This window comes from Canis lupus, chromosome 8 (genome assembly GCF_011100685.1).
Source record: "Canis lupus familiaris isolate Mischka breed German Shepherd chromosome 8, alternate assembly UU_Cfam_GSD_1.0, whole genome shotgun sequence".
Classification (NCBI taxonomy): domain Eukaryota; kingdom Metazoa; phylum Chordata; class Mammalia; order Carnivora; family Canidae; genus Canis; species Canis lupus.
Window position 1 is genome coordinate 1,804,936 of NC_049229.1, and position 24,908 is coordinate 1,829,843.

General features: G+C 56.6%; 1 protein-coding gene and 1 long non-coding RNA gene across 3 annotated transcripts in view; one reads left to right on the forward strand and one right to left on the reverse strand.

Annotated features, from left to right (window-relative positions):
- The window catches only part of RIN3 (Ras and Rab interactor 3), a 104,175-nt gene that overhangs the window by 34,539 nt on the left and 44,728 nt on the right, over positions 1-24,908 (forward strand). Inside the window, exon 3 of one of the 2 annotated variants that reach the window (XM_038544123.1) lies at positions 10,537-10,654. The exons of the other annotated variant lie outside the window; for it this stretch is intronic. Within the exon in view, the coding sequence (XP_038400051.1) occupies positions 10,537-10,654 (118 nt within the window). The remainder of the gene's footprint in view (positions 1-10,536; positions 10,655-24,908) is intronic. 2 annotated transcript variants of the gene reach the window in all.
- LOC119872805 lies at positions 1,400-12,325 on the reverse strand. Its single transcript, XR_005363011.1, has 5 exons — positions 12,087-12,325; positions 10,485-11,959; positions 8,046-8,162; positions 6,665-6,806; positions 1,400-6,400 (listed from the first exon to the last, which is right to left on the reverse strand). It is a non-coding gene; the product is annotated as an uncharacterized LOC119872805 (long non-coding RNA).

Below are 24,908 nucleotides of genomic sequence, written 5' to 3' on the forward strand. Positions count from 1 at the left end.
GGAAGCTGGCAGGGGAAGTAAGACAGGGAGTGGAGGCAGCTAGTAAACGCTTGTGACCATGCAGGCTGCCCCAGGTGTGAGTGGAGCCGGGTGCTCTGGGAGCCAGCGAGGAGCATGCATCTCCAGGCCATCCCACCCCCAAGGCTAGAAAGACGGTTCAAGGCTGTGGATTGTGAGGACTCTCGTTGTCATCCCTTGTCTCTACCCTGAGTGTGAGAAGATCTGACTCTGGCCCGAGAGATGCCGAGTTCTGGGGTGATGTGGGCAGACTTCCTGGAGGAGGCAGATGATGAGCTGGGTCCTGTAGCTTGGGGCAGGGGTGGGGGCAGGACTGGGATGAGGGAGCTGAGAGGATCTATTGGGGGGTGGATGGGGGCGGGCCAAGCCCCAGAGGTGGGCCGAGCTGGGCTGGGCACATGGGGCTGGAAGGCAGCGTGACGGGGATACTGGAGTTGCTGGAGGGCAGAGCCACTGCATGTGTGTGTCTGGGGATGCAACGGGTCTGAGGATGTGGAGGGTCTGGGGACACAGCAGGTCTGGGGACGCGGCAGGTCAGGGACCCAGCAGGTCAGGGACGTCACAGGCGCGGGGATGCAGCGGGCCTGGCTCCGATGGCCCCTTAGAACAAATGAAGGGTGGCAGGGAGCATAGGGCTGCTTCTGGGGAGCACAGGAAGCGGGTCCCCACCACCTGGGAGCTGAGCATGGCCAATAGGAAGCTTCCTTAAAGTGACACCTGTGTTCTGGGAGCGAGAGCAGCTCTGCGGCTCTGAGGGGCCGGGCCACCCTTAGGAGCAGGGGACCCAGCACCACGGCAGACAAACCCTGTGTGGCCTTCCCTGCCCTCTGCCCTCACCCCGACTCCTCACGCCTGTTTTCAGGCAGAAACAGAGCCTTCCGTGCCCGCTCTGCTGAGAACAGTTGGCCAGCGTCCACCCAGAGCTGTACTTGTGGTCTTCTCCACCCGCAGCGATTTCTGTCAGGTGGTGGGTGTTGCTCGGGTCCTCACAGACGGCCGAGGACGCAGAGGTACAGAGAGGCTCACTCCCTTGCCAGCGAGAGCAGTGCCCGCAGGCCGTGCCCCTGGGGGGGCCCTTAGCCGGCAGCCTCGTCCCGCACAGCCAGCGGCCTGAAGCTCAGCCAGTGCCCTGCTGGTCTCGCTTCTCAAGTTGCACACGCTGCGGCGGCCCCCGGGCTGGAAGAGCTGCGAGGCCTTCACCTTGGACGCCCTTGGCCTGGACAGCCCCCGCCCCGCCGGATGGGGAGGCAAATGGTCAGGGGACCAGGCGTCCAGCTCCTTTGTCCCCCTAGTATCTCTGTGACCAACCCCATCCCACCTCCCTCCCTGCAGCCTGCTTCTCTGATAAGGTTTGGGAACATACTGGCCCACGTTTGATCTTTGTGTGTCCAGAAGCAAGGCAGTCAAACAGCCACCTTTATTCATTCCGCACCGAAACGGTGGGGTTTTGTTTTGTTTTTGTTTTTAAAGTTTGATTGTAGAAACGTTAGATTTACAGCAAAGTTGCAAAGATAATTGAGGGAGTTCCCAGACACCCCTCACCTGATTCTGGCTGCGGGCACCTCACGCTGGTAGGATACGTTTGTCACAGTCACTGAGGCCACGGTGACGCACCTGTGTCAAGGAGAACCCGTAGCTCCTCCCTCATGGCCTCTCCCTGTGGCTGCCTCTCATGCAGGGCACATCTTGCATGTCGTCATCGCGGCCCCTCGGGCCCCTCCTGACTGTGACAGTTTCTCAGACTTGTTTTGTGTTTCGATGGCCTTGACGGTTTGGAGGAATAGAGGTATTGTGAGGTACTTTTGTCGGGGGGAGGGGTCCTTCAGTGGGATTTATTGATGGTTAGACCAGAGTTCGCAGTTTGGGGGAGGAAGACCCCAGCAGTAAAGTGCTGTGCTCATCACCTGGCATCAGAGGTGCCGACTACCTGTGTGACTTACTGCTCCACGCTCATGTTGACTTGGGGCCCCTGGCCGACCCCCTGCCTGCCAGGTTCCCCCTGTGCCCCCATCTTATACGGCACAGCCCACCCTCAGGGAGTGGAGCATCCTCGATGATCTGCGTCCATTATTTGGAGTTCTTCTGCACAAGAGATTTGTCTGTCCATTTATTTATTCGTGCCACTCTTTACTTGTAGCAGCAGGGTAGGGCCGCATGGATACTGCTTTTCTGCTTTGGGTTGTGATCCAGCAGTACCTTAATTATCGGGTTACTCACGTTGTTCCAGCTTTGGCCATCGGGTGCTCGTTGGGACCCTCTGACACCTGCCCATCGTTGCATGGGTGTGAGTGTGGTTTTTGGAGCGCTTCCTTACTTACTGACACTGCATGCTCCAGGATTGTCTTGTTTCTGGCCCTGGTCCTGGGTCAGCCATTTCTCCAAGGAGCCCTGGTTCCTCTTATTAGAGAATAACATGAGAAAGCAAGAGAAATGGTGTCAAATGTGTTCATCACTGCTGTAAAGCCACAGCGTGGAGGACAAAAGATAGCTGAGAATGGAAGAAGTCTCCTGTAAGATCCCTTTTTGTAGCAGGGGCTAGCTCAGGAGCTGGGGTAGCCTGTGTGGTGATACAGACCCACTGGGTAAGTGGTTCCAGACACTTTCCCCAGGTGTGAGCCCAGGGAATGCCAATCCCGTTTGAGATGAGTTGGGCAAAAGCATCAGCGCAGCCCCTCTCTTGCCCCTTCAAGGACTGGGGTCAGGGAGAAGGGCGCAGCCTACAGCTCCCTGGTCCACTGCATTGGGCACCATCTCTCATCTTGCCAATAGCCCTGCAGAACAGGGGGCCGGCTTCCTATTTTATCGGCGAGGAAACTCAGCTACGATGGTAAGGAGCCTGCCCCACGTGGAACGGCTGCTAAACACTAGAGTGTGACTTGAACTCACCAACTGACTGTCTTCAAAGGCTTGAAAAAATATGTACATACCATGTCTCGGCCTCATTCCCAGAAATGCTATTTGTGGGTTTTTTTGGCTTGGAGAAGGCATAGGCAGCAGTGGCATGTTTTAAAGACTCCCTTGGTGGTGGCGACACTTCACCCTGTGCCATGCTACAGTCATGGGAAAGGTGGGCCACACGGGTCCGGAGGGGGCTCTCCACGGGGCCGCCAGACCCCTGCCTCCAGCAGCATGGCAGCCTCTGAGCTTGTGGCTTCTGAGAAGCAGCAGCCACTTCTGTTCCAGCTCCGATGGGCATGATTGGAAAGTTTCCCTCCTCGAGGAGCTGGAAAATAGTCCTAACATAACCAAAATAGACAAGCAGACAGCTCTAGATCATCCCACCCAAAAATGGGTAGTAAAAGTAAAATCATTTCTCGTGCGCTGAGCTCTGGGTTTCTATATATTTACTTGGAGAGGAGGAGGGGCATGCAGAGGCTGCATAACTCTCTCCCTAAGCATATTCTGGCCCAACTGTTGTGGGACTCAGTTGGTCTCCCCCACCACCACCCTCGACCACAGCCAGAGGTAGACAGGGCGAGGCTCCTACAGCCGGCTGCTCCAGCCTCGGGGACTGCACGCATTTCCCCGGGAAACTCAATGCCAGCCTCTCGGGGGCTGCGAAAGACCCTGGGGCACTGATCTGGGAGAGAATCTTCTAGAAAAAAGGAGTCCTGGGACCCTGCCCCCCGCCGCCCTCACTAGACTGGAAAAGCCAGCTCAGAGAGGGGAAGTGACCTGCCAAGGACACAGTGAGTCAGGGTGGGAACCAGGAGGGACGCCGCGTGTCCTGCTGTGCCACCCAGCGCTCTGACCTCCACCCCACGGTCGTTGTGGGGGGCGCAGGCAGGACAATCCTAGCTCCAAGGAAACCTGGACCCCCCAGAGTGGGCATCTCCGGTTGGTTTGTCCAGTGGGGCAGGCATTCTTCTGCTTTCTGGGAGTTCCTGAAGCAGGCTACTGGGGAGGCGCACGGGGCGGGGGTGGGGGGAAGGGGGAATAGCAGCGGGCTGACTCAGGGGTCGGCTCCCCAGGGCGCCAGGCGGTGCTGGTCCCACGGAGGAGGGAGGCTGAGTGAGGGCCCTGGGGCATGGCGAGGCATGTCGATGGCCTGGTTCACCAGGGAACACTTAGGAGCTGTGGTGGAGGGAGGGTGGCACAGGGGGCATGGCTGTGGGCTCTTCTGCTGTCAGCCTGGCCGGGCCACAGGCAGGTACCAGAAAGGCCCCCGGGGGCTGCCTGTCACCTCACGTTCCCTCACTGCCCACCTCGGGCCTCTCCCTTCCCTCTGGCTGAGGCCTGGAGTCTGGAGCTGCTGACGCGGGTGCCTGGTGTGTCGTCACACTCCCCCGACTCAGGGAGCCATCCGTGAACCCCGTGGTGGGGGCTTCTGTCCTCAGGACTCAAGGCAGGTAGAGGGGCCCTGGGGAAGGGAGACCCCATGTCCCAAGGGCTTACTATGTAGCAGGCATTCTACTCAAGGCACCTGTGCAGTTCTTCTAATAATCCTTTGAGGTCCTGGGTCAGCTGGGAATCCTTTCGGCGTTAAGCCACAGCAAACCTAGCCTATGGCAGCTTCAGCCAGAGAGCTCCTTTTGCTCCCCTAATGAGAAATCTGGACGGTGGGGCCCAGGGTTAGGTTCGCAGCTGAGTGATGTCTGTGGAACCCAGGGTCTTTTCACTGTTCTGTCCTCCATCTTCAAAGTGTTGGCTTTCTGTCCTCCTGATTTGTCACTTTGTGGTGACAAAACGGCAGCTGCAGTTCCAGCCATCTTGCCCATTCAAAGGCAGGAGGTCACAGGCAAAAGGCTTTCTTCTCCTAGGTTCAGTCTTTTCATCAGGGAACAGCTATTTTTTCAGATCCTTTTTGGTCACCCCTAGCTGCAAGGGAGGCTGGGAAAGGGGGTGAATGGCAAGAAGGAGAACAGCCTGATTGGCTTTGATGAAATCCTCCTGAGGCTGATACATCAGCACCCAGACTAGAACTGGGGTCAGTTGGCAAGAAATGGAAAAGACTAGTCCTTGGGGAGCTGACTGACAGCGACCGTCTGTGGCAGGAGCTACAAGGATCCCCTTTCCCAGAGGAAGAAGCAGCCCCAGGGTGACCGCACAGCTCAGCGTCGCCAAGCTGAGGCCTGAACTCAGAGTGTCCGGCTCCAGAGACTTGGGCTGAAGTTGTCTGAGGAGGGGCCCCAAGGCCCACCACTCTGAATGTTCCCCTCTCCCTCTCCCCCTGCTTTTCTTATCTGTACATTGGGTAAAACCCTTTAAGTCTCCGGGAGGTGGCTGCTGTAAGGTACCTACATCCTCTTGCCTGACGCCTGGCAGACACACGCTTGGGTGGCGCTCGACGGGCCGGGTGGGTTGGAAGCCGTGTATGGTGGCGCTCATAACCCTGGCCTGAAGGTCACGGCCTTACGTTCTTGTCCTAGCTCTGCAGCTCACAATTGATGTGACCTGGGAGGTCTTTCATCTCTGGGTCTTGGTTCCTCTGGCTGGAGAGCGGGACACTGGGTGCATCGCCAGCCTTCCAAGTCCCCGCCCCTGAGCTCTGGGGATCCCTACTCAGCACCTCATAGAAGGAGGGGGGTCCCCAATGGATCAGGCCCACGTCCATCCTGATGGCTGTATCATCAGCTACGGTGCATAACAAATCACTTCAAAATTCAGTGGCTTCAGATGGTCACCATTGGATGTGCTTGCGATTCCGTGGGTTAGCAGCTGGGGCTGAGTTCTGCTGAGCAGTTCCACTGCTGGTCTCACTGGGGTCAGCTGCACAGCCACAGTCCACTGGCAGCTCACGGGGCTGCCTGCCCTTGGGGCTGTGCCACGTGACCCCAGCAGACTCACTCTGGTGGCCTCACGTGACACCCATGGTCCCAAAACTGGCCTGGAGCACTCAGGGGAGCTGACCCGCCTCAAAGCCTAGGCTTGCAACCCCACAGGGCTATGTCTGTCACTTTCTTTTGGTGGAAACAAGACTGAAGGCCACCCCATCCAGGGCTGGGGAAGTTGGATGAGAGGTGCTGCAAAGGATTTGTGGCTATTTTTAATCTAGCACCTAGCGGAACGGCCTGTGAGTCCCTCTTTCCCATCTCTGACTTGGGGGAAAGATACATAATAATCACCTCACTAATAATTATCTAGCAAATGAGATAACGCCTATAAACATGTTAGCCTGTGGCTTTGTGCTCAGTAGATGGTAGCAGTCTACTGGAACAATGAAGATTATCAGTGTTTGTTATTCAAGGCACACTTGGCATCAGGTGCTTTCCGTACACAGTCAGCAGTTCTCACAGGCAGCTCTGGGAGGTGGATATTATCACACTCATGCTCACACGAGGAAACTGAGACTTGGAGAACGAAAGGCTGCTTGTCCATGATCCACGGCTGGCGTGTAGCGGAGCTGGGATTTGGCTCCCACTGCAGCTCCCAAAAGCTACAGCTGCACAAGGGAGAAAGAGAAGTCAAGGTGGCTTGAGGAACTGGTACACGGAATCCCCCAAGGGTGTAGGAGCCAAGCTCCCCTGCAGCCCCTGCCACCCCCATCAGGCCCCACCTCTCCTTAGGTGATGAGCCGTGGCCCCTGGGAGTGGGGGCAAGGGGCCCATGGGCAGGTCACACAGGGGGCGAGGGGCTCACAGGCAGGTCACACGGGGAGCGAGGGGCTCACGGGCAGGTCACATGGGTGGGGGGGTGAGGGTCTCACCGGCAGGTCATACAGGTGGTCTTGTTCTGGCTGGACTCGGGCTGGACTGTCAAGTGAAGCAGAGGTGATTCGCCACAACGAGGAGGCCCGCGGGTCACTGCATTAGTCCTCTTTGCTGCACAGTGACACCGCGTCTGGGGTGCTGAGGGCAGATGTTTCCCAAATGTGACTGTGTGACCGGCTGGGCAGCTAACCCTCCCCCAGGGGAACACAGAACTGACCCACTTGTTCCATAGGACTGTGGCCGGGCAGACCGTTGGGGGTCAGCACCCCCTTCCCCCCACTACGTGGGCAGGTGGGATCAGGGGTCTCCTCCAGCTTCCACCTGCCCCCACTAGCTCGCAGCCTCCCCTCACTGCACCCCCTCATCCCCCCAGTGCCTTATCTTGCTTTGGAGGTAAGAGCCCCAGGCCTTAGCCATAGCACAAGGAAGTGCTCCGGGTGGCTCTGTGGCCACAGGACAGGGGTTAGGCGGGGCCAGGCACCTGTCAGCACCCTGCCTGGTGGGCTTCCCTCCCCCCGTGTACACCCCTGCCCCCCAGTGAGTAGATGACACAGACATGACAGCGGTACAGGAGCGAGTTGCTCGCAGTGGCACCCGGGCCCGTGTCCCATGTGCACGGCCCTGGGTGATCTAGCTTCCCCATGCCCCGCGTCTTCACCTGTCAAGGATGGAGAGTGAGGAGGGAGGTGGTGGGAGGGCGGGAGGCCACAGAGAGCACAGGTGTGAGGCACTGTTCTGTCCCAGCTCCTCCCATCGTTGAACCACTGCCCAGGAGATCCCCGGTAACCCCATGCATGTGGCACACTGACCCCCAGTTCCCCGTGGAACCTGAGACCCGGAGACTGACAGACAGCCCGGCTGTGGGGGGTGGGGGGCACACGGAGAATGATTCTTGAGGGGGCATCTGTTTGGACCTGATTATCCCACCGGGGGCTTCCTGTGTGGTGTTGCAATTACTTCCTTTCTTGTGTCTGCTGGGTGGTCTGGTGACAAATGAGAGCAGAAGGCTCAGGGAGGCCCCACAGTGACCCAGGGCCGAGGAGCTCCCAGCTGGCTGCCCAGGGCCCTCTGGGAGCCCGAGAGAAATACAGGTTGTGACAGGCCACAGGTCCTGCCAGCTGGAGAGGGCCCTGCCCGCAGGCTCCCGCCTCCTCTCCTTTCTCTCAGTGGCACGCGAGGGCCGACATGTCAGCAGAGTGAGGAAACCCAGAAATCAGCGCGTGGGGCTGTGAGAGGGCCCATCAGTTTGCAGGACGGCGTCCAGGAGGCCCCTGCCCGGGCCAGTGAGTGCTCATCGCTGCCCGTCGGGGAGAGCAGTGCGGCTCCGACGGTGGAGGGAGGAGGCCCCGCCAGTGGAGTAAGAAATAAGACACTTACTCATTAGACTGGGGCCCAGGCCCTTCGTAGGTCTCTGTCTCCCTCTCCTTTCCTCTCTGACAGAGTCCGTCCGTCCCGCAGGCATCCTTCTTCTCTTCTGTTCTCTTACATTTTAGTCTGAAAGAATAAACCTAGTCGGAGGCATTCGCATTCATGGGTCATGACCTGTAGTTTGAAAACTGTGCCATTCCTGACACCAGAGAATGGAGAAAGGCAGCTCTGGGCCACTTGAGGACCTCTGCACTGGGACCCGCCCGGGCACGTGGCCCCCCACACGCACCACAACGTGTAAAGGGGGTGCTTTCCCTACAAAGGCAGAAACCGCCCAATTTTGGTTGCAGTTTGGAGCACTGGCCTCAGCGCCCATCCTGGCTCAGGATCAGGGGTCTGGGTCTGCTCTGTTGGCCTTCCTGGGACGCCACTGGCTCCCGTTCAGGCCTCCCCCAGGCCCTGCTCCCAGAGTTCCAGGTGGGACCGCAGATCTCCCGACCCCATTATTCTGAAGGACCGAGCCACAGAGCTGACAAATAGGGGGGATGAGGGGGGTCCGGTGGCGAGGGGAGCAGGCCCCCACATCCTGCACTGCGGAGTGCAGGCACCTCCAGGGGCTCACCACCCAGGCATCTCCAAGCACACTGAGCCCCAGCTTCCACTGAGGCCCCCTCCTGACGCAGCAGACCTACATGGTGGCATCCCACGTGCATGGCTCTCCCGGCCCCAAGGCCGAGGTAGAGCTGGCAGTCCAACCCTCTTGTGTGTTCCCGGTCCCCCCTTTGCTGTGGCCACCCCCCATGAGTCATAGCAGGCCCCCCATGAGTCATAGCAGTGTGAACCCAGGTATGGTCTAAAGCAACTCATTATAAATAATAAAAAACACTTATCGCTCAGGAAATTCCAAGGATTTCTGAAGCTCTGTGCCAGGAACCGGGGACAAAAACCACATCTTTTCATGACACCGCACTCACCCCCCCCCCCATGCCCAGATGCGCCCTCTCCTGGCCTCACACGCTGCTAGTTCCCAGCGGCCTGGTGGGCAGCAGGCAGCCTGACCTTGCACCTCCGAGGAAGAGGCCAGGTGACCTCTTTTCCTTTGGAGGACAGCATGTTCCTGGGGTCAGACCGGGTTTGGGTGAACGTGTCAGTTCAGTGATGGCCACAGCTTGGGGTAGGGCCAGCTGGGCCGAGGCCTCAGGCATCCTCTCTGTGGGCAGGGGCCAAGGAGGCTTCTAGAGGTGAGCTGGCCTCCTGTCGGGTCCCCTAGGGAGGGCCACCTTCCAGGTGGGGATGTATCTGTAGGCAGCATCGCACCTGCATTTCCACCCCCAGAAACCTACCCCTCCCCTTTGCCCCGTGCTCCCTCGTCCTCCTATCTGCTCTAGGTTCTCACACCCTCTCCACCCTGCCCTGCTCCAGGAGGGGGGGGGCTGTAAACTTTCAACCACAGCTCAGTGACCAATGGGCTCAAGATGTCACTGCGCTCCAAGGAGATGTGGTCTTTCAGGGCTGAGCAGAGCACCGGGGGTCTGGGGGTGATGGAGGGCCCGGATCCGGGTCACAGGGCCTGAGCTCAAATCCCAGCTCCAGCACTTACTAACTAGCCTAGTGACCTTGGGTGTTACTGCCTCTCTCTACATATAAAATGGGGATAATAATATCCCCCCATAGCTTTAATAAAAGAACTACGTGAGATCACGGGATCTATCATCACCCAGGGTTAAGGCAGGAGGCAGACAAGGGAGGCAATAATGTTATTATGTTGTATTAACAACTCTAATAATGTAGCCACGTGATAATAACAGTCCTCAGGAACAATGGCAGAGAACAGGAAGCATCACTGGGAGGGCAGTGTGCTATGGGGGGGGGGGGGGGAACCAAGGGCCACCGCGGTGCTTCTCCAGAGCCTCTCATGCCCGGGCCACATCAGTGGGGCTGCCCTAGTGGCTCCCCAGCCTCACCTCAGAAGTTTGGGCAGAGTCCCGGTTTTCCAAGCTCTGGCCAGGCACTAGGGGCCTGAGTGGGAGAGGCTTAGATCCCAGGTTGGGACGAGGGTGGAGGTAAGCATACGTGCTGGGGTGCAAGTGGAAAATCAATATGACTCCCTGTGCCTTAGAGCTTTTCTAAGAGCAGAGGCAGGACCACCGCCCGTATCAGAATCCCCTGATCCTGGGGCCCCACCAACCCACCCAGCATCCCAGGGGTGGGGCCCAGGAACCCGCGTTTTAAACACTCCTCCAAACTCTGTGTCTGCAACACAGAATTCTTTGGGAAGCATTGATTTAAGTGGACCCCTCTGTAGCCAGATGAGAAACTGGGACTCAGGAGCCAGGGGGGACATGGGCCAGGTGACACAGGACTCTTAGGCAGAATGCCGTTCCCCACCCTGCCTCCTTGTTTCTGGAACGTTCTGGATGACTTCCAACCCACTGCTGTCTTTCTAACCTCCACCCAAATCTTTGGTTCATGGAGCTCCCCCGCCCTTCTTCCGTTGCAGACATTCCTGGTCTGTCAGGATAGCAGCTTGAAGCATCTGGTGCTCTGTGTCCACTTCCCTTCCCCGAATGAGAGCTCGTCCAAAGTGCTCGAATACACGGTTAAAGAAGAAAAATCAAGTAAGTACCTGTCTTCCTGTGGTGGCCCTGACCACACAGTAGCAGCAGCAGCAGCTGCTACACCCTGTAACCACAGACACTCCCATCAGGCCAGAGGGGTTTAAAATTAGAAGAGGGACAAATGTTCAGTCCCCTGAAGTTATCTGGCCAGGTCTGTTGTAAACTCAGTTTACCAGTCAAGTCGGTGCGAGCTTCCATCACCTGCCATGTCCCGGCGTGTTGGCCTGGCTTCCTGTTGGTCTCTGTGAGGTGTCTTTTTGTTAGCTCAGGCTGGAGAAAGGGGGGAGAACGAGAGGAATTGTCTGGGTCCTTGGTCCTAGAGACAGCCCAGCACACACGCAAGCACAAGTTGGTCACCTTCCCTGAGCCTCTTTTCTTGTGGGTTACGTGCACATAGTGACTATCACTGTCCTGCCTGAGTCACGGGGCCTTTGCAAAGGTCAAACGGGCAAGCGCTTTGGAAGACAGAAACCCTGGGTGTGCACAGGGCTGCCAGGAGCAGGCCTGGGCACTGGTGGGAAAATGTTGTGAGGCCTCCGGTCAAGGGCAGATTTGTACTGATGCACAATGAAAGGGTCCAGGCCCCTTACGGGTATTAAGGTGTTAAGATCCAAGAAGCCTAGAAGTTAGGAGAACCTACAGATCAATCCAGGCATCAGCTTAGGCCCTCTGATAAACCCATGGGGTTGTGGGAAGCTTTTTATCCTTAGTTAGAAGTAGAGCGGGGTCGCCTGGGTGGCTCAGAGGTTGAGCGCCGCCTTCAGCCCAGGGCGCGGTCCTGGAGTCCCGGGATCAGGTCCCACATGGGGCTCCCCACAGGGAGCTTCTCCCTCGGCCCGTGTCTCTGCCTCTCGCTGTGTCTCTCATGAATAAATAGATAAAATCTTTAAAAAGAATGGAGCGAAAAGAGTTAAAGAAGACAACAAAACACGTATTCAGCATTTCATAAATATTATGTATTTGTAGAACATGATATAATGTCATAGATGCTTTAGAGACATTTATGAAGTATCTTGGAGCAGCTGTTTCTAGGAAGCACCTGTGCCCGACGCCGCCGGGAGGACGCGCAGAGGAAGCAGCCCCGGCCCGAGGCTGCCCGTGGAGCCGGGCAGGGGTCAGGGGTCACGGGTCAGGGGTCACGGTGGAGGTGGAGGTGGAGGTGGAGGCGGAGGCGGAGGTGGGAGGGACCCGGGCCACGCCGACCGGCGGGCAGGACCACGGGGGGCGTCAGGAGAGGGAGACGGAGAGGGCTCGGGCTGGTCCCGTGGGCGAGCAGTGGGCATCAGAGCCCCGAGTGGAGGGTCCCTGCGGCACAAACGGGGGACGGGGGCTTGGCTTCCCTGCCGTCAGGGCCCCGCGGCCCCGCCCCGCCCCGCCCCGCGGCCCCGCCCCCACCCCCGCCCCGCGGCCCCGCCCCGCGCCCCGAGCTCACCTCCCGGGGCGGGGCGGACAACGAGCAGTCGCGGTGCCGGGCGACCCGGCGTGGAGAGCCGCGCGGTGCGAGCTGGAGCGGGACCACGAGCCGGCGGCCACAGCAGCGAGAGTGCCAGGGCTCAAGCCCAGGGGAGGCTCGCGCCCCGCTCCTGTGCGGGCCCCTCGGCCCTCGGCCCTCGGCCCTCGGCCCTCGGCAGCACGGAGCCCCCCGGCCCGGCCGGCGCAGGCGCCCAGCGGCGAGCAGGCGACGCCCGCTTCCGAGGGGAGGCCGGCCGACGGCAGGCCGGAAGTCTGAGGGCGGGTCTCCCCGCGGCCTGCCCGGAAGTGAGCGTGTCGCCCGTGCTTGCATGCCATTGGCTCGAGCCCTGTCGCGTGGCCACGCCCAGCTGCAGGGGAGACTGGGAAATGTAGTCCAGGCGTGTGCGCGGGCAGAAGCGGAGGACTCGGATGCTGGTGACCCACTGGGAGGCCAGAGGGGAAGCGTGTGTGGGGTTAGATGGCAAACGCCATCAACCTCTGTCCTGCAGCGTCCAGCGGGGAAGAGCATGTAGGGATCTCAACGAAGGAGGAGGGTTATAGGTTTCCGAAACCAATAGACAGCGCCCTCCAATGACTGCAGGGGGGATTCTGTAGGGCGCCTCCTGCTCTCCAAGAACCTGGACGCTTTCTCAGGCATGCTTACCAGGTGCATGGTTGGCCATCAGCCGGATTCACAGGTCTGCCTGCCCAGGGCCTAGCTACCTACAGTCCATTCAGAAACCCGAGGGCCAACTGTGCTCTTAAATTTCAACACCAGGGATCCCTGGGTGGCGCAGCGGTTTGGCGCCTGCCTTTAGCCCAGGGCACGATCCTGGAGACCCGGGATCGAATCCCACGTCGGGCTCCCGGTGCATGGAGCCTGCTTCTCCCTCTGCCTATGTCTCTGCCTCTCTCTCTGTGACTATCATAAATAAATAAAAATTTTAAAAAAATAATTTCTTCACAAACAAAAAAAATTTCAACACCAGCTTCAGGCAAATAGCTAAAGGTGAGCGGTGGTGACGTGCTGAGCACATTGCACATCAACAGGTGCTCTAGAAGTGCAAAGAGAGAGCTTTGTTCAAGGGCAGGCTGATATGGGAGGCTTCTTGGAAGAAACCGGAACCAGGCTGGACAGGGAGGATGTCTACAAGATCTGCTTTCTTTTGCCCCCATGCTTCTTTCCCACTTCCCCATCTTAGATGTCAGGGTAATCACTTCTACGTCTTTCCAACCCAGTTACACCCCCTGGCCTTTTGGGATTGGTCAGAAAGCATGCACAACTCCTACCCGGTGAAACCAGGATATTTTTTTTTATTTTTATTTATTTGTGATAGTCACACACACAGAGAGAGAGAGGCAGAGACATAGGCAGAGGGAGAAGCAAGCTCCATGCACCAGGAGCCCGACGTGAGATTCGATCCCGGGTCTCCAGGATCGCACCCTGGGCCAAGGGCAGGCACTAAACCACTGCGCCGCCCAGGGATCCCTGAAGCCAGGATATTGTGTTTGGTTGCCGTGTCTCATTTCCAATCAGGAGCCCAAGTGACAGACCAGGACACTCGGGAATGGAGGTAGCTCGCTTCCTCCGGTTCATGTCTACCTCCCAGGACCACATGGTCAAATCTCATTTTCCACTTTTAAACTTTTAAACACGCAGTGCTCAGCTTGCTGAGAAGACCATGAAAACTCAAACCAAAATTCTTCGCCTGCTGTAACTCTTCCAGTCATGATTCCTGTCCCGTTGGCTGTGACTACAGAGATGTCACTTATAAGTTTGCATGTTTTTTACTTTGCTCTTTCTTTATATTACTCCACTGCTCCCCAGACCTCAGACCCCTGAACCTAGAACACCAAGAAAGTACCAGCTAAGGTGTTTCTTTGCCATGTCGATTTGCTGCTCTGATCTTTTTGCTCACTCTTCCTCATTCTGTACCTGCCTCCTTGACGTGGTGGTTGAACACAGGCTATGGAGGTCAAACCACCTGTGTCTGAATCTTGCTCTGCCTTCTACTACCTGTGTGACCTCTCTAGGCCTCGCTTAGCCTCTCCAGGCCTCTACGGTGGGGAGGATCATGGTGTCTCTCATGGGCCTAAAGTATTTAGGGCAGTACCTGGAACACAAGAGAGGGTTATAATCACGTTTATAATAATAATAATATAATAATAATTATTATTATTATTATTATTATTATTATTATTAATCCTCCTGCAAGATTAAGCCAAACAGAAGAGTGAAATGGGCCTACCCAGAGGGTTCCAGGCTCTGGGTAAATCCCATCTGACATAGATGCCCTCCTTGCAGTCCCTGAAGGGAGGAAGGAACCACCGATCTTCTGAGGCCCCCTGTGGCTGTGGTGGCTGCAGCAGGGGTCAGCTTGCAAGGAAGTGGGCAAGGGGAAGGCCCAGACCTGGAACTGTGGCCTTTTGATGGGATTCCCCACATGCTCAGACAAAGGAGGGAGATGAGGGGATCCCCTGAACCCGGGTGGTCAGCCCCATCTGTGGCCTGGCTCCATTTGCTTCGAGTGAGAAAGGCTCACGTCAGCCACATCTGTGTTTCTGTGTGCTTGGGTTGCCCTCTGGTTCCTCGTTAAGGGTTTCTTTGCAAAGCACGGAACCGATAGCTCAGACTGGTCATGCCATGAGGACAGACAGCCCTGAACTGCAAGCCTGCCCTCTGTTGAGTATGGGAACTGCATGGAGGGGCAGCCACCACTCTGAACGAGCATGACCACCTGCCACATCCTCCCCTTGCTGCCGGGAGTGCAAAGAAGGCTTTGCAGTGTCTGGTTGCCATGTAGCTTCCCAGGGACCCTCAGAGGCCAGATGTGTGTGGCAGGGGGTGCAGAGAACCAGCAGAAGAGACACTGGGTGCCTTTATGGTGCCAGTTAGACACCTGGGAACTCTGGCTACTGTTTCACTCATTTGCACCTTTTGAAGGTGGTGACGCTGACACATGTATGTGATGGCGTTTTTTTTCTGCTGGCTGCCAAAGAAAGAGAGAGAGAGAGAAAGAAAAGGGAAAGGGAAAGGGAAAGGGAGGAAAGAAAAGGAAAGGAAAGGAAAGGAAAGGAAAGGAAAGGAAAGGAAAGGAAAGGAAAGGAAAGGAAAGGAAAGGAAAGGAGGAAAGGAAAGAAGGAAAGGAAAGGGAAAAAGAAAAGGAAAAGGAGCCATCAGACAGTGGTGAATGATATGGCCTGGCCCCCACAGAGAGTGACCTTCTGGCACATTTCAGGGGCAGCTCCACCCCACTTCCTGCCTGTCCCCGACCACCTGGGCCAACCCCCTGGCTTTCTAGAGGCTGGCCTGTTGAGCTCGGTTAGGGTTTCTTCTTGCCCAAGCAGATCTCCCACTCTGAGGTCTGTGGTTTTAGGCCCCGTAGTGGAAGCTGATAGATCCACTTGTGATTAAGAAACAGAGCCCCACCTCATGGGTTAGCACGGTGAGTCTGGTTGGCGCAGAGGGTCATTGCCACTGGACTGGGGGAACTTTAACACCAAAGAGGAAAGATGAGTTGACCTGGGCAGTACATGTCTGTATATAGGAGCAGGTTGCAGTCATCCAGGTTGCTTCTGAGGGCCACACGGGACATTTGCAGTGCTACTCTTGGGTATGACCTGCTCACCAACTGACTAGAATGAGACTTAACCTGTCTTTGGACCACAGTGTGTTAAGTCCACAAAAAGGTGAGGAACGGTTGTTATTATTAATGTCAAGGTTGGGATGGGCAAAGCGAACTGTTGCTGTCATACCAGGGAGACAGTACTGGGTTGTGGTGAGCCTTCTGTGCTGGTCACAGCAAACCTGTCCTGAGAGCATGTGCTTCGGAAGGCGGGTTGTCCTACAGCGCTCTTCTGTGTCCATCACTTTGCACGTCACACAAGCTACTGAACTTCTCTGTGCTTCGGTTTCTTTGTGTGCAAAATGGGAACAGCTGTTGCACAATTGCTGGAGGATTGAGGAGTGAATATGTGCAGGGCAGGGGACAGTGTGGCCTGTGCATGGAAAGCACTCAACAGCATCGTAACTGTGTTAATCATGATTTCTAGTAAGAAATACACGTTTGGTCTCCATCCCAGTTCCAGGCACAGAGCTCCCCAAACTCATGGGATGTCCTGATACTCACAATGAGCCCCTTTCAACCACACCAGAGTTTATACAGGACTTGGGGGGGGGGCTGGTTGCCAGGGGAACCAACCACGTCAGGCCGAGGGGTGGTGGGGAGGGGGGCTGGAGGGTGAATCAGTCACCATGAAGATTTAATCAATCATACCCACTGGTGATGCCTCCATAAAGACCCAAAGGACAGGGTTCAGAGAGCTCTTGGGTTGGTAAGCACGTGGAGTTTGAGGGAGAGTGAGGTACGCAAACAGGGTGGGCAGGCTCTCCCCTCCCTGCCTCTCCCCATACCTTGTGCTGTGCGCCTCTTCCATCTGGCTGTCCCCGACTTCTATCATTTTCTATGAAATTGGTGACCTTCTATGTAAGATGTTTGCCTCTTACTCTGCGAGCCACTCCAGCAAGTTAACAGAGCCCAAGAAGCGTTCTGGGAGCAGCCCACCTCCATCCCCACTGGGTCACCAGCCTCGGGGACCACCTGGACATGCAGGTGGCATCTAAAGGGTGGGGTGGGGGCGACCTGGGGAACCGAGGCTTTAGCCCATGGGGTCCAACGCTACGTCCAGGGGGCCGCTGTCAGAATAGGCTTGACCGGAGGGCGCCCGGCTGCTGGAGGAGGACTGCTCAGGGTTGTTGGGGAGAAGCCAGGTGGGAGCCGCTATCAGAGTGGGAGTCGTAGTGTTGCCTGCTGACAGAAGGGGGTATTTCTGGGGCAGAGCCATCACTGCGTCCAGATAGAAAAAGCACTGGGTAAAGACCGACAGTTATAATTTGCTACAGGGATTGAGTGACATCAACTCACAAGTCAGAACCATTGTTTTCTGCAACCCCTCGCTCCCAGAGAACTCTGCTAAGAAGCTGATTCATTCTTCTTATCAGTAGTGGCTGTTGCCCTGGGGAAGGACGAACAGACCTGGAGCAGGAAGTGCCCTGACAACACTGGTGCTTCTGAAGGGACCGCGCTGGTGGGTGAGGGATGCGGCTATCCAGCCTGCCAGGAGGACGGAGGCCTTGAGACACCTGCCCAAGGTCAGGGCCTTGATAATGCGGCGACCTGGGACAGGCCAGCGAGGCCAAGGAAAGGGAAAGAGGGGGACTCCTTTTCCTGAGGAGGTGGAGGTACTGTGCTGCCTCTCCGGCACACAGGAGCACACAGGGCGGGCCTGCCTGTGGGAAGGGGACACAGGAGCACACAGGGGAAGTGGGACTAGGGGAGAAGTGTTGACAGAGATGGGGGAAAGATTTAAAACACAGGGTGTTGGAGGCAGGAGAAGGGGAAGATGAAGGAAATGGGTGTGTAGGGGTGAGGGCATCACGCCAGCATCAGGCCCGAGCGAGTGGCCTCTGTGTGTACAGTGACCACCACCTGCAGGGCTTTTACAGCTTCCGCAAGTACGTCTAAGGGAAGCCAGGCAACTCAAGTGTTTCAGAGAACCAGGGGCCTCTTTGCAGCCACCCATCTTTTAGGAGTGACTTCAGAAGTGTCAGGGGTCAGGGTCCAGGCCCCAGCGCTTCCTGGGCTTTCTGTCACTCCAGAGCAGTGGGTGTGGATTAGCTTCACTCGACATTTGCATCCGGGGCATCTACCTTACGTTCTAGCTGTTTCTGCCTCCCCCGCCACCTTCCATGAAAACTTGCTGTCTGGAAGTTCTCTAGCCGGTAAAGAGATTTCTACTAACAGGTGAAACACTAACGCCATCGTAGCACTACTTTACATGTGCATCTCAGTTCTTAGTAGGAGTAAAAGTGCGAGGACGGACGCGACAGTGGTGGAATGTCAGGCATTGGCCAGGAAGGACTGAGTTAGTTTGTCCTGAAATAGCAGAGGAGGGGGCGCCCACCTGCCCGTCAACATCCTCCCCCGTCCCACCACTCACTGGGCCTCTACTTGGGTGGACAGTGAAGTTTCCCTGTGTGCCCTTGCCTGATCATTGTCTGTTCCGTGTTTTCCTATCTCCTTTCCCACCTGCTGACTGGAAGCTTCCAGGGTAGAGCTTGTGTGATACGGGATCTGTGGTCCCCATAGCCTGGCACAGGGCAGGGCTGAAACAAGTGTTCAGCAAACACCTGGCCATTCATCGCTACTTTGTAACACCTCATACTTGAGCAGACAGATGGCTTGGTCCCAAAGGGCCAAGGGGGTGGACTTTGGAACCCAGTGGACCCAGACTCAAGTCCCACCCCTTTGCTTCCATCAGCTGTGAGGTCTTTTCAATGCTGCTCAATACCCAGCCTCACTAAGCCTTGGTTCTCTCAACTGTGAAATGGACTCGCAGTGATGGTGAACTGGAACCATGCACAGGACATGTCCACAAGAAGTTAATAGCCCTCCCCCTGCCCACCTGCCCACCTGCCCGCCTTTCCTGTTGGCCTGGGTCTGAGGGTGAGAATATCTGGGTTTGCATTCACTTCTCCCACCTAACCAGCTCTGTGAACTAAAGATGTTTGACTCCTGGGCCTCACTTTAACCACAAATGGAGTGAATTAGGCTTCTAAAGGAAATTAAGATGAGGAACAGACAAGAAAATACATGTGAACATACTGAACACCGGGCAGGAAAGCAAGAGTGACTCTCTGCCCACCCGTCCACCCACCCACCCACTCTTCCATCCCATCCCTCCATTCATCCACCCCTCCATCCACCCCTCCATCCCTTCATCCATCCCTCCACCCATCCATCCATCCCTCCATTCATCTATCCCTCCATCCATCCCTCCCTCCACCCACCCATCCACTCACCCATCCATCCCTCCATCCATCCATCCCTCCCTCCATCTATCCCTTCATCCATCCCTCCCTCCACCCACCCATCCACTCACCTATCCATCCATCCATCCATATATACATGGAGCTGGCACCTACTGAGGGGCATGATAAGACCAGATTCTGCTCTTAAAATGAGGGTCATTGGGGAAGCTGAGTAAGTTAGGGCAAGAGTGGAAGAAACAAAGCAAAGTACTTTTACAAGCCCTTCCTGCTCTCCTGGTGGCTCTGTGTGGAGGTTCGGCTTGCTTTGGAGGTTTACCCCACGTTTAGGACTCACCAGGAAATGTTCTTACAAGCTTCAGGGTTTTCTCCTGGAAGAGAAAGCCAATTGTCCCCTCTGAACACCTCTGAAGCACCCCCCAGATTTGCTTTGCTCTGGAGGTTCCCAGGCGGCCTCACCTCTAGGAAAAGGGACAGCGTTAGGGCCGGTGTGAGCTTGTGCAAAGTCATGGGCGGGTGTCAGGGAACCAGATTCTAATCTGGCTCCCTCAGTAACCTGCTGTGTGACCTTAAGCAAGTCACTCAGTGTCTCTGGGCCCCCTCACCTTGCATGGCAAGAGATAGATGCACAAAATGCCTTGGGAGGGCAAAGCCACACACAGAGAGGAGGTGCTACTGTTTGTCTTCCTGACCCCAGACACCCTGAGCACCTGGGCCTCACCATGGCCGAGGCAGATAAGTGCTGCTCCGTGTCTAGGCAGCCGGGCTGGCCTTTGGGAAGCCACGTTATTATGCCTGTCCCACCAACTTCTTCTTTCTGCCCGAACTATTTAAGGAAGAAACCAGGGGTGGGACCTTTTGGAAAGTTCGGTACAAATGGACTGGTGTCCGCCATGGCTCTTTGTGTCCGTCTCTCTTTATCTGTCGAGAATCATTCAACAGCTTGCCCTACTTTATCAGCAGTCTTGCTGCGATCACATATGTTTTGTGGTGCTTATTGTTTGTCTTGGTCTCAGTTTTCACAGTGGAAACTTCTAAGGAACTTGGCCCAACAGAACTTCCCCTGCTGGAATATTCTTTAGTGTAGTCATTGTTCCCAGTCCAGGACTGCTCTGAGCAGCCCCCAGTGAGACCCAGTTCCCCAGTAACTAGGCCCTACCCAGGACATTTTATATGGTCTTGAGCACCCAGTTATTAGGGACTCGCCATGTGCCAGCCCACCCAAGAATGCTCTCCATGTGCCTCTTCCTCCACGTGATCTCATGTCCCTTTTAAACAGAAGCCCCTTGGGGCACGTGGCTGTCTCAGGAGGTGGAGCATACAACTCTTGATCTTGCGGTGATGGATTCGAGCCCCATGTTGGGTGTAGAGAGTACTTAAAAGTAGAATCTTTAGATGGACGGATTGACAGACAGATGGCCGTCACTGCAGGGGGGCAGTGTGGAGGCTGGAGTGCAGGGGAGACCCCTCAGAGTAAAGACCAGAGGGGACTTGGCAGTGGCCCAGCGGCAGCACGGTGCACATGCATCCGGCTCCTACAGCAGGTATGGGAGGAGGAGACACACCCCAGGGACATGTAGGAGGAGAACGGACAGCACAGATCTGCAGCACGGCTGAAGGAGGAGAAGGGAACCAGTGGGCTTCAGGGGTTGGGGACCTGTGGCAGCGTCACCCTAGGTCCGGGGAGAGAGTGGTTGGCGGGGCGACAGCAAGGAACACGGGGAGCCGCCATCTCCCTGGTGCTCGGAGCAGGGCCTGGCACCAAGTAGGTGCTCAGCAAATATGTGCTGAATGAAAATTGAACCAAGCCTTGGGTCCAGGGCTCAGGGGGCAGGGCAGAGCCCCAGGCAGAGGTGAGGTGCTGAGTCTCACCTCAGCACCTCTGGGGTGCCTCTGGGGTGGTCACATCCTTTGGGGTCCAGACATCCATTTCCATCTCTGTTCTAAATGGTAGAAGTACCACCTGGTTGAATCAGGTGTCAGACTAGAGGAACTGCGTGAGAGTTTGGCACCTTGACCCCTGGGCGGTTGTGGGACCTTCCCCATGTCAGCAGAGGCGCTTTCTCTGTACAGTAGGAGTGTGTCCCTTTTCCCGCCCAAGGGCATTCATGGTGATTCAGGAGGGCTCCCGGCCCTGTGGGGGCGGGGGGGCGGGGACAAGGGATGCAGAGGTCTATACGTAACACACCTTTCTTCCGCTGCCACATTCAGACCCAGTGAGGAGCTAGAGAACAGGTCAGAGCACCCCTTGCCCACTGATGGGCTGATCTAGGAGTGCCGTTTGCCCCACAGCCACCTGGTTCCTTATCCCCGCCCTGAATTTGCTCCCCAGAGCTGTAGTCCCTCCCAAGGGCTGAGTCTGCCCTGGATGCTTCCAGCAAGGGCAGCAGAGGAGAGGGCTGCATCCTGAGGCTTGGGATTGGTGTTTACCAGCAGGTGTGACCTCTGGAATCCAGGGACACGTCCCCAGTTCTTGACCCCGGGGCTCAGCTCGTGGTGCTGCTGAGGGACAGGGGCAGGAAGATCCCAGGACCCGCCATCCTGGGGGGCCCTCCGACATCCATTCAGCTCTAGCCCGAGCTGTGGTGTCGAGCGAGGGACATGCTGGGCACCACGGCACCCCTGGGCCCCCCACCAGCCCCGGGAGCACATGCTGCCTCTCCTCCTGCCACAGGGTCTCTGACATGCGGCCCACTTGATGTGAGTTTGCCGTGTGGCGTGGGGGTCCGCAGCCTGCCGGGGCCTCCCCCACTAGCTGTCAGGGTGCCCCCAGCACGCAACCACGCAGACCAGCCCCTGGGTGACAACACTGCTCTGGGCTCTGCTGCCCATGGGGCAGTGGGCAGGACTCGGAGATGAGGCGAGTTGGACTGGAGACAGCTATCAGTTAACATCCACACGGGATTTTGAATATTTAGTATGAAAAAACAGGTAAAATAGTGACTTGTTATGGTTTGTCGGACTGATCATATTTTGGCTATTTGGATTGAATAGGATATTTTATCAGGATCAATTTGGCCTGGTTCTGTTTACCACTCCTAATGTGACTGTGGGAAACCTTAAAACTGCAAATGTAGTTTGCCTCGTGTTTCTCCTGGGCGGCGAGGCCTGGAACCAGCTGCGCTCCGTGAAAGCGTGCTCCGCGGGGTCAGTCCTGGTAGCACTTCCTAGCTCTGTGACCTTGGCGAGCCACTGAACCTCTCTGGGCCTCCCTGCTTCCGTGAGCAAGAGTCACCTTTCCTCTAGACCTGAGATGAAATTTTGCACACTCCAGGGTAAGGTCCTGAAGCCAAAGCCAGGTTGTTTTCTGAGCCAAGCTGTTTCTTGATGGGTCCTCCTCTGGAACTCGGGGCTGTTCCTGCCAACTGCAGCCCACGAAGGTGGCCATGGCTCATAACCCGCGCTGCCGTGGACAGTTGGACAGCTTGTGCACTGCCCAGAAGTGCTTCATTGGTGACCTGAATGGGGGTTGAAATCCAGCTGGTGTTCTGCTCATCAAGCCATGTGGTTTGCAGGGCTGCAGCCAGGGAGAAGAGGGAGCACTTCTCTGTGGCCCAAGAAGTGCTATAGCCAAGCATCAGGAGCAGTCCCCTGCTTGGACCTCTGATCGTGGCCAGCAGGTCATCCCTGCTTCTCTCCCTTTCAGCCTCCCTGTAGCTCGTGCCACCCCCCTCCCCGGGCCTGGGATTGGTGGAAGAGGTGGGGGTGCAGCTAAGAGAGGACACGGAGGAGCCTCAGGGCCGGGGTGGGGGCTTCACAGAGGGCGCTCGGGTGGGCTGGCAAGGAGGCAGGGAAGGGGCTCAGGCCAGCCAGCGAGCAGAGGCCGAGGTGTTTACCCTGGACATCACTGCCAGGCAGGGAGAGAGAAGGGGTCTGTCTGCAGCATGTCCTCAAGTGGCCGTCCTCCCCCAGGTCCACCTACCCGCAGACCTTCAGGCTTCAGTCATCTGTGCTGCAGGGGCTGCCCCTGGGCGGTACCACTTGAACCTGTGCCTGAGGAGCCGGGGGTGCTCTTGTCCTCACTTGGCAGTTGGAGGAAGCAGGTGTCCAAGGGTGAGGCTTCAGGACTAGGGCATGTGGCCAGGGGAGCTGGCTGCCCACACCTGGCCACTCTGTCCATGCTTGGGCTTTGTGTATGGCAGGACGAGAGCCCGCCCCTCTGTGAGTGCCAGTCCTTGTAGGGGCGGCCAGCAGCTGCCCAGTGGGCACAGCTCTGCCGCCCGGCGCAGGACGGTCTGCTCTCTCATCAGGAGCCTTGCCTCTGCTGGAACCAGCGGCTCCAGGGGCCCCTTTCACTGGAGAGGCAGCTGTCCTGCAGCATCGTATTGAAGCAGGTGGAGGCCAGTGCTGGGCCTAGAAGCACAGGGTCCCCTGGACTCCAGAGAAGTTGCTGGTTCCCCCGCTTTCACCTCCCGGGAATAGGGGAAATAATTTTCATTGCAGAAAATTGAGCCTTTGGACAGAAGAAAGTCCTCTTCCCACCTCAGCCACAAATGGCCAGCTGGGGGTTCCCAGGGCAGCCAGAGGGGAAGGGGCCCGGCTGCACCTGCTAGGCCTGCAGCTGACTGCCCGCTGCTCCCCAGACTCTTGGCACAGTGGCTCCAGATTCCAGGTTCAGCACCTCTGGCCTCCCCTGTCAGGGACCCCATTGGGCAATCTTTTGTGCCTTTTAGGAAACAGGATGAGAATCCATTAGGATCGGCCTTCTCACCCTTTCCAGGTGATAGGTTTCAGGGAAGGTTGGCTCAGCAGTGTCACCACGACCCTGGAGGACAGCCACTTCTGTGACGACCTCTTAAGAAGGCAGTTAAGGAAAAAAAAAAAAAAGAAGTCAGTTAAGGGCAGCCCTGGTGGCACAGTGGTTTAGTGCCGCCTGCAGCCTGGGGTGTGATCCTGGAGACCCAGGATCCAGTCCCACGTTGGGCTTCCTGCATGGAGCCTGCTTCTCCCTCTGCCTGTGTCTCTGCCTCTCTTTCGCTCTAAATAAATAAATAAATAAATAAATAAATAAATAAATAAATATTTTAAAAAAAAAAGAAGGCAGTTAAAAACAAACCCTCCACGTTTAAAAAAGAAAACAAACAAACAAACAAAACCCCCCGTCAAATTAGAAAATGGGCAAAACACATGAATAGACATTTCACCAAAGGGTATACAGGCCAGCAAGTAATCACACGTAAGGGTGTTTCATGTGTTTTTGAAACTCAAATTGAAATGGTGGTAAGGTCTCATTCTACACCCCTTGGAACTGCTAAAATAAAAAAGTGAAAACACCAAACCAACCAGCATGGGGAAAAATCGGGTGGGTCCGGCACTGCTGGTGGGTGCCGGTGGGATTGTGAAGTGGTTCAAACACTCAGGGAAACAGTTTGGCGCCACCTCCAAAACCTGGTGAGGGACGTGCCGCAGTCCCAGCAACCGTGGTGTTGCAGAGCCCAAGAGAAAGGAGGGTGCACGCCTGTGTAGACTCGTTCGTCACAGAGGTCTACAGCATCCCCTATGCATCCTGACTAAAAACGGGGGCGGGGGGCTCCCGGGAGGCTCAGTGGTGATGCCTCTACCTTCGGCTGTGGACGTGATCCCGGGGTCCTGGGGTGGAGCCCATATCAGGGGTGGGGCAGGTCCCTGCTCAGCAGGGGGTCTGCCTCTCCCTCTCCCTCCACCCCTGCCCCCCTCCGCTCGTGCCCCCTCTCTCCCTCTCCCTTTCTGTTTCTCAAATAAATAAAATGTTTTTTAAAAAATGAAAACTGGAAACTGCCCTGATGCCTTTTCGTGGGTGAACAGCAAAGCAAACTGGTCCTCCGGGCCTAAAACATGGTCCTCAGTGGTGAAAGGGAGCAGCTGTGGACCCACTTAGCAACCTGAGGCCCCCGGAGGAAGGGACACTAGGTGGAAAAAGGCAATCTCAAATGGACGGAATCCCTTGTAAAAACCAATCCACTCCTGTTTTCTGGTCTCCATGACTGTCTCACT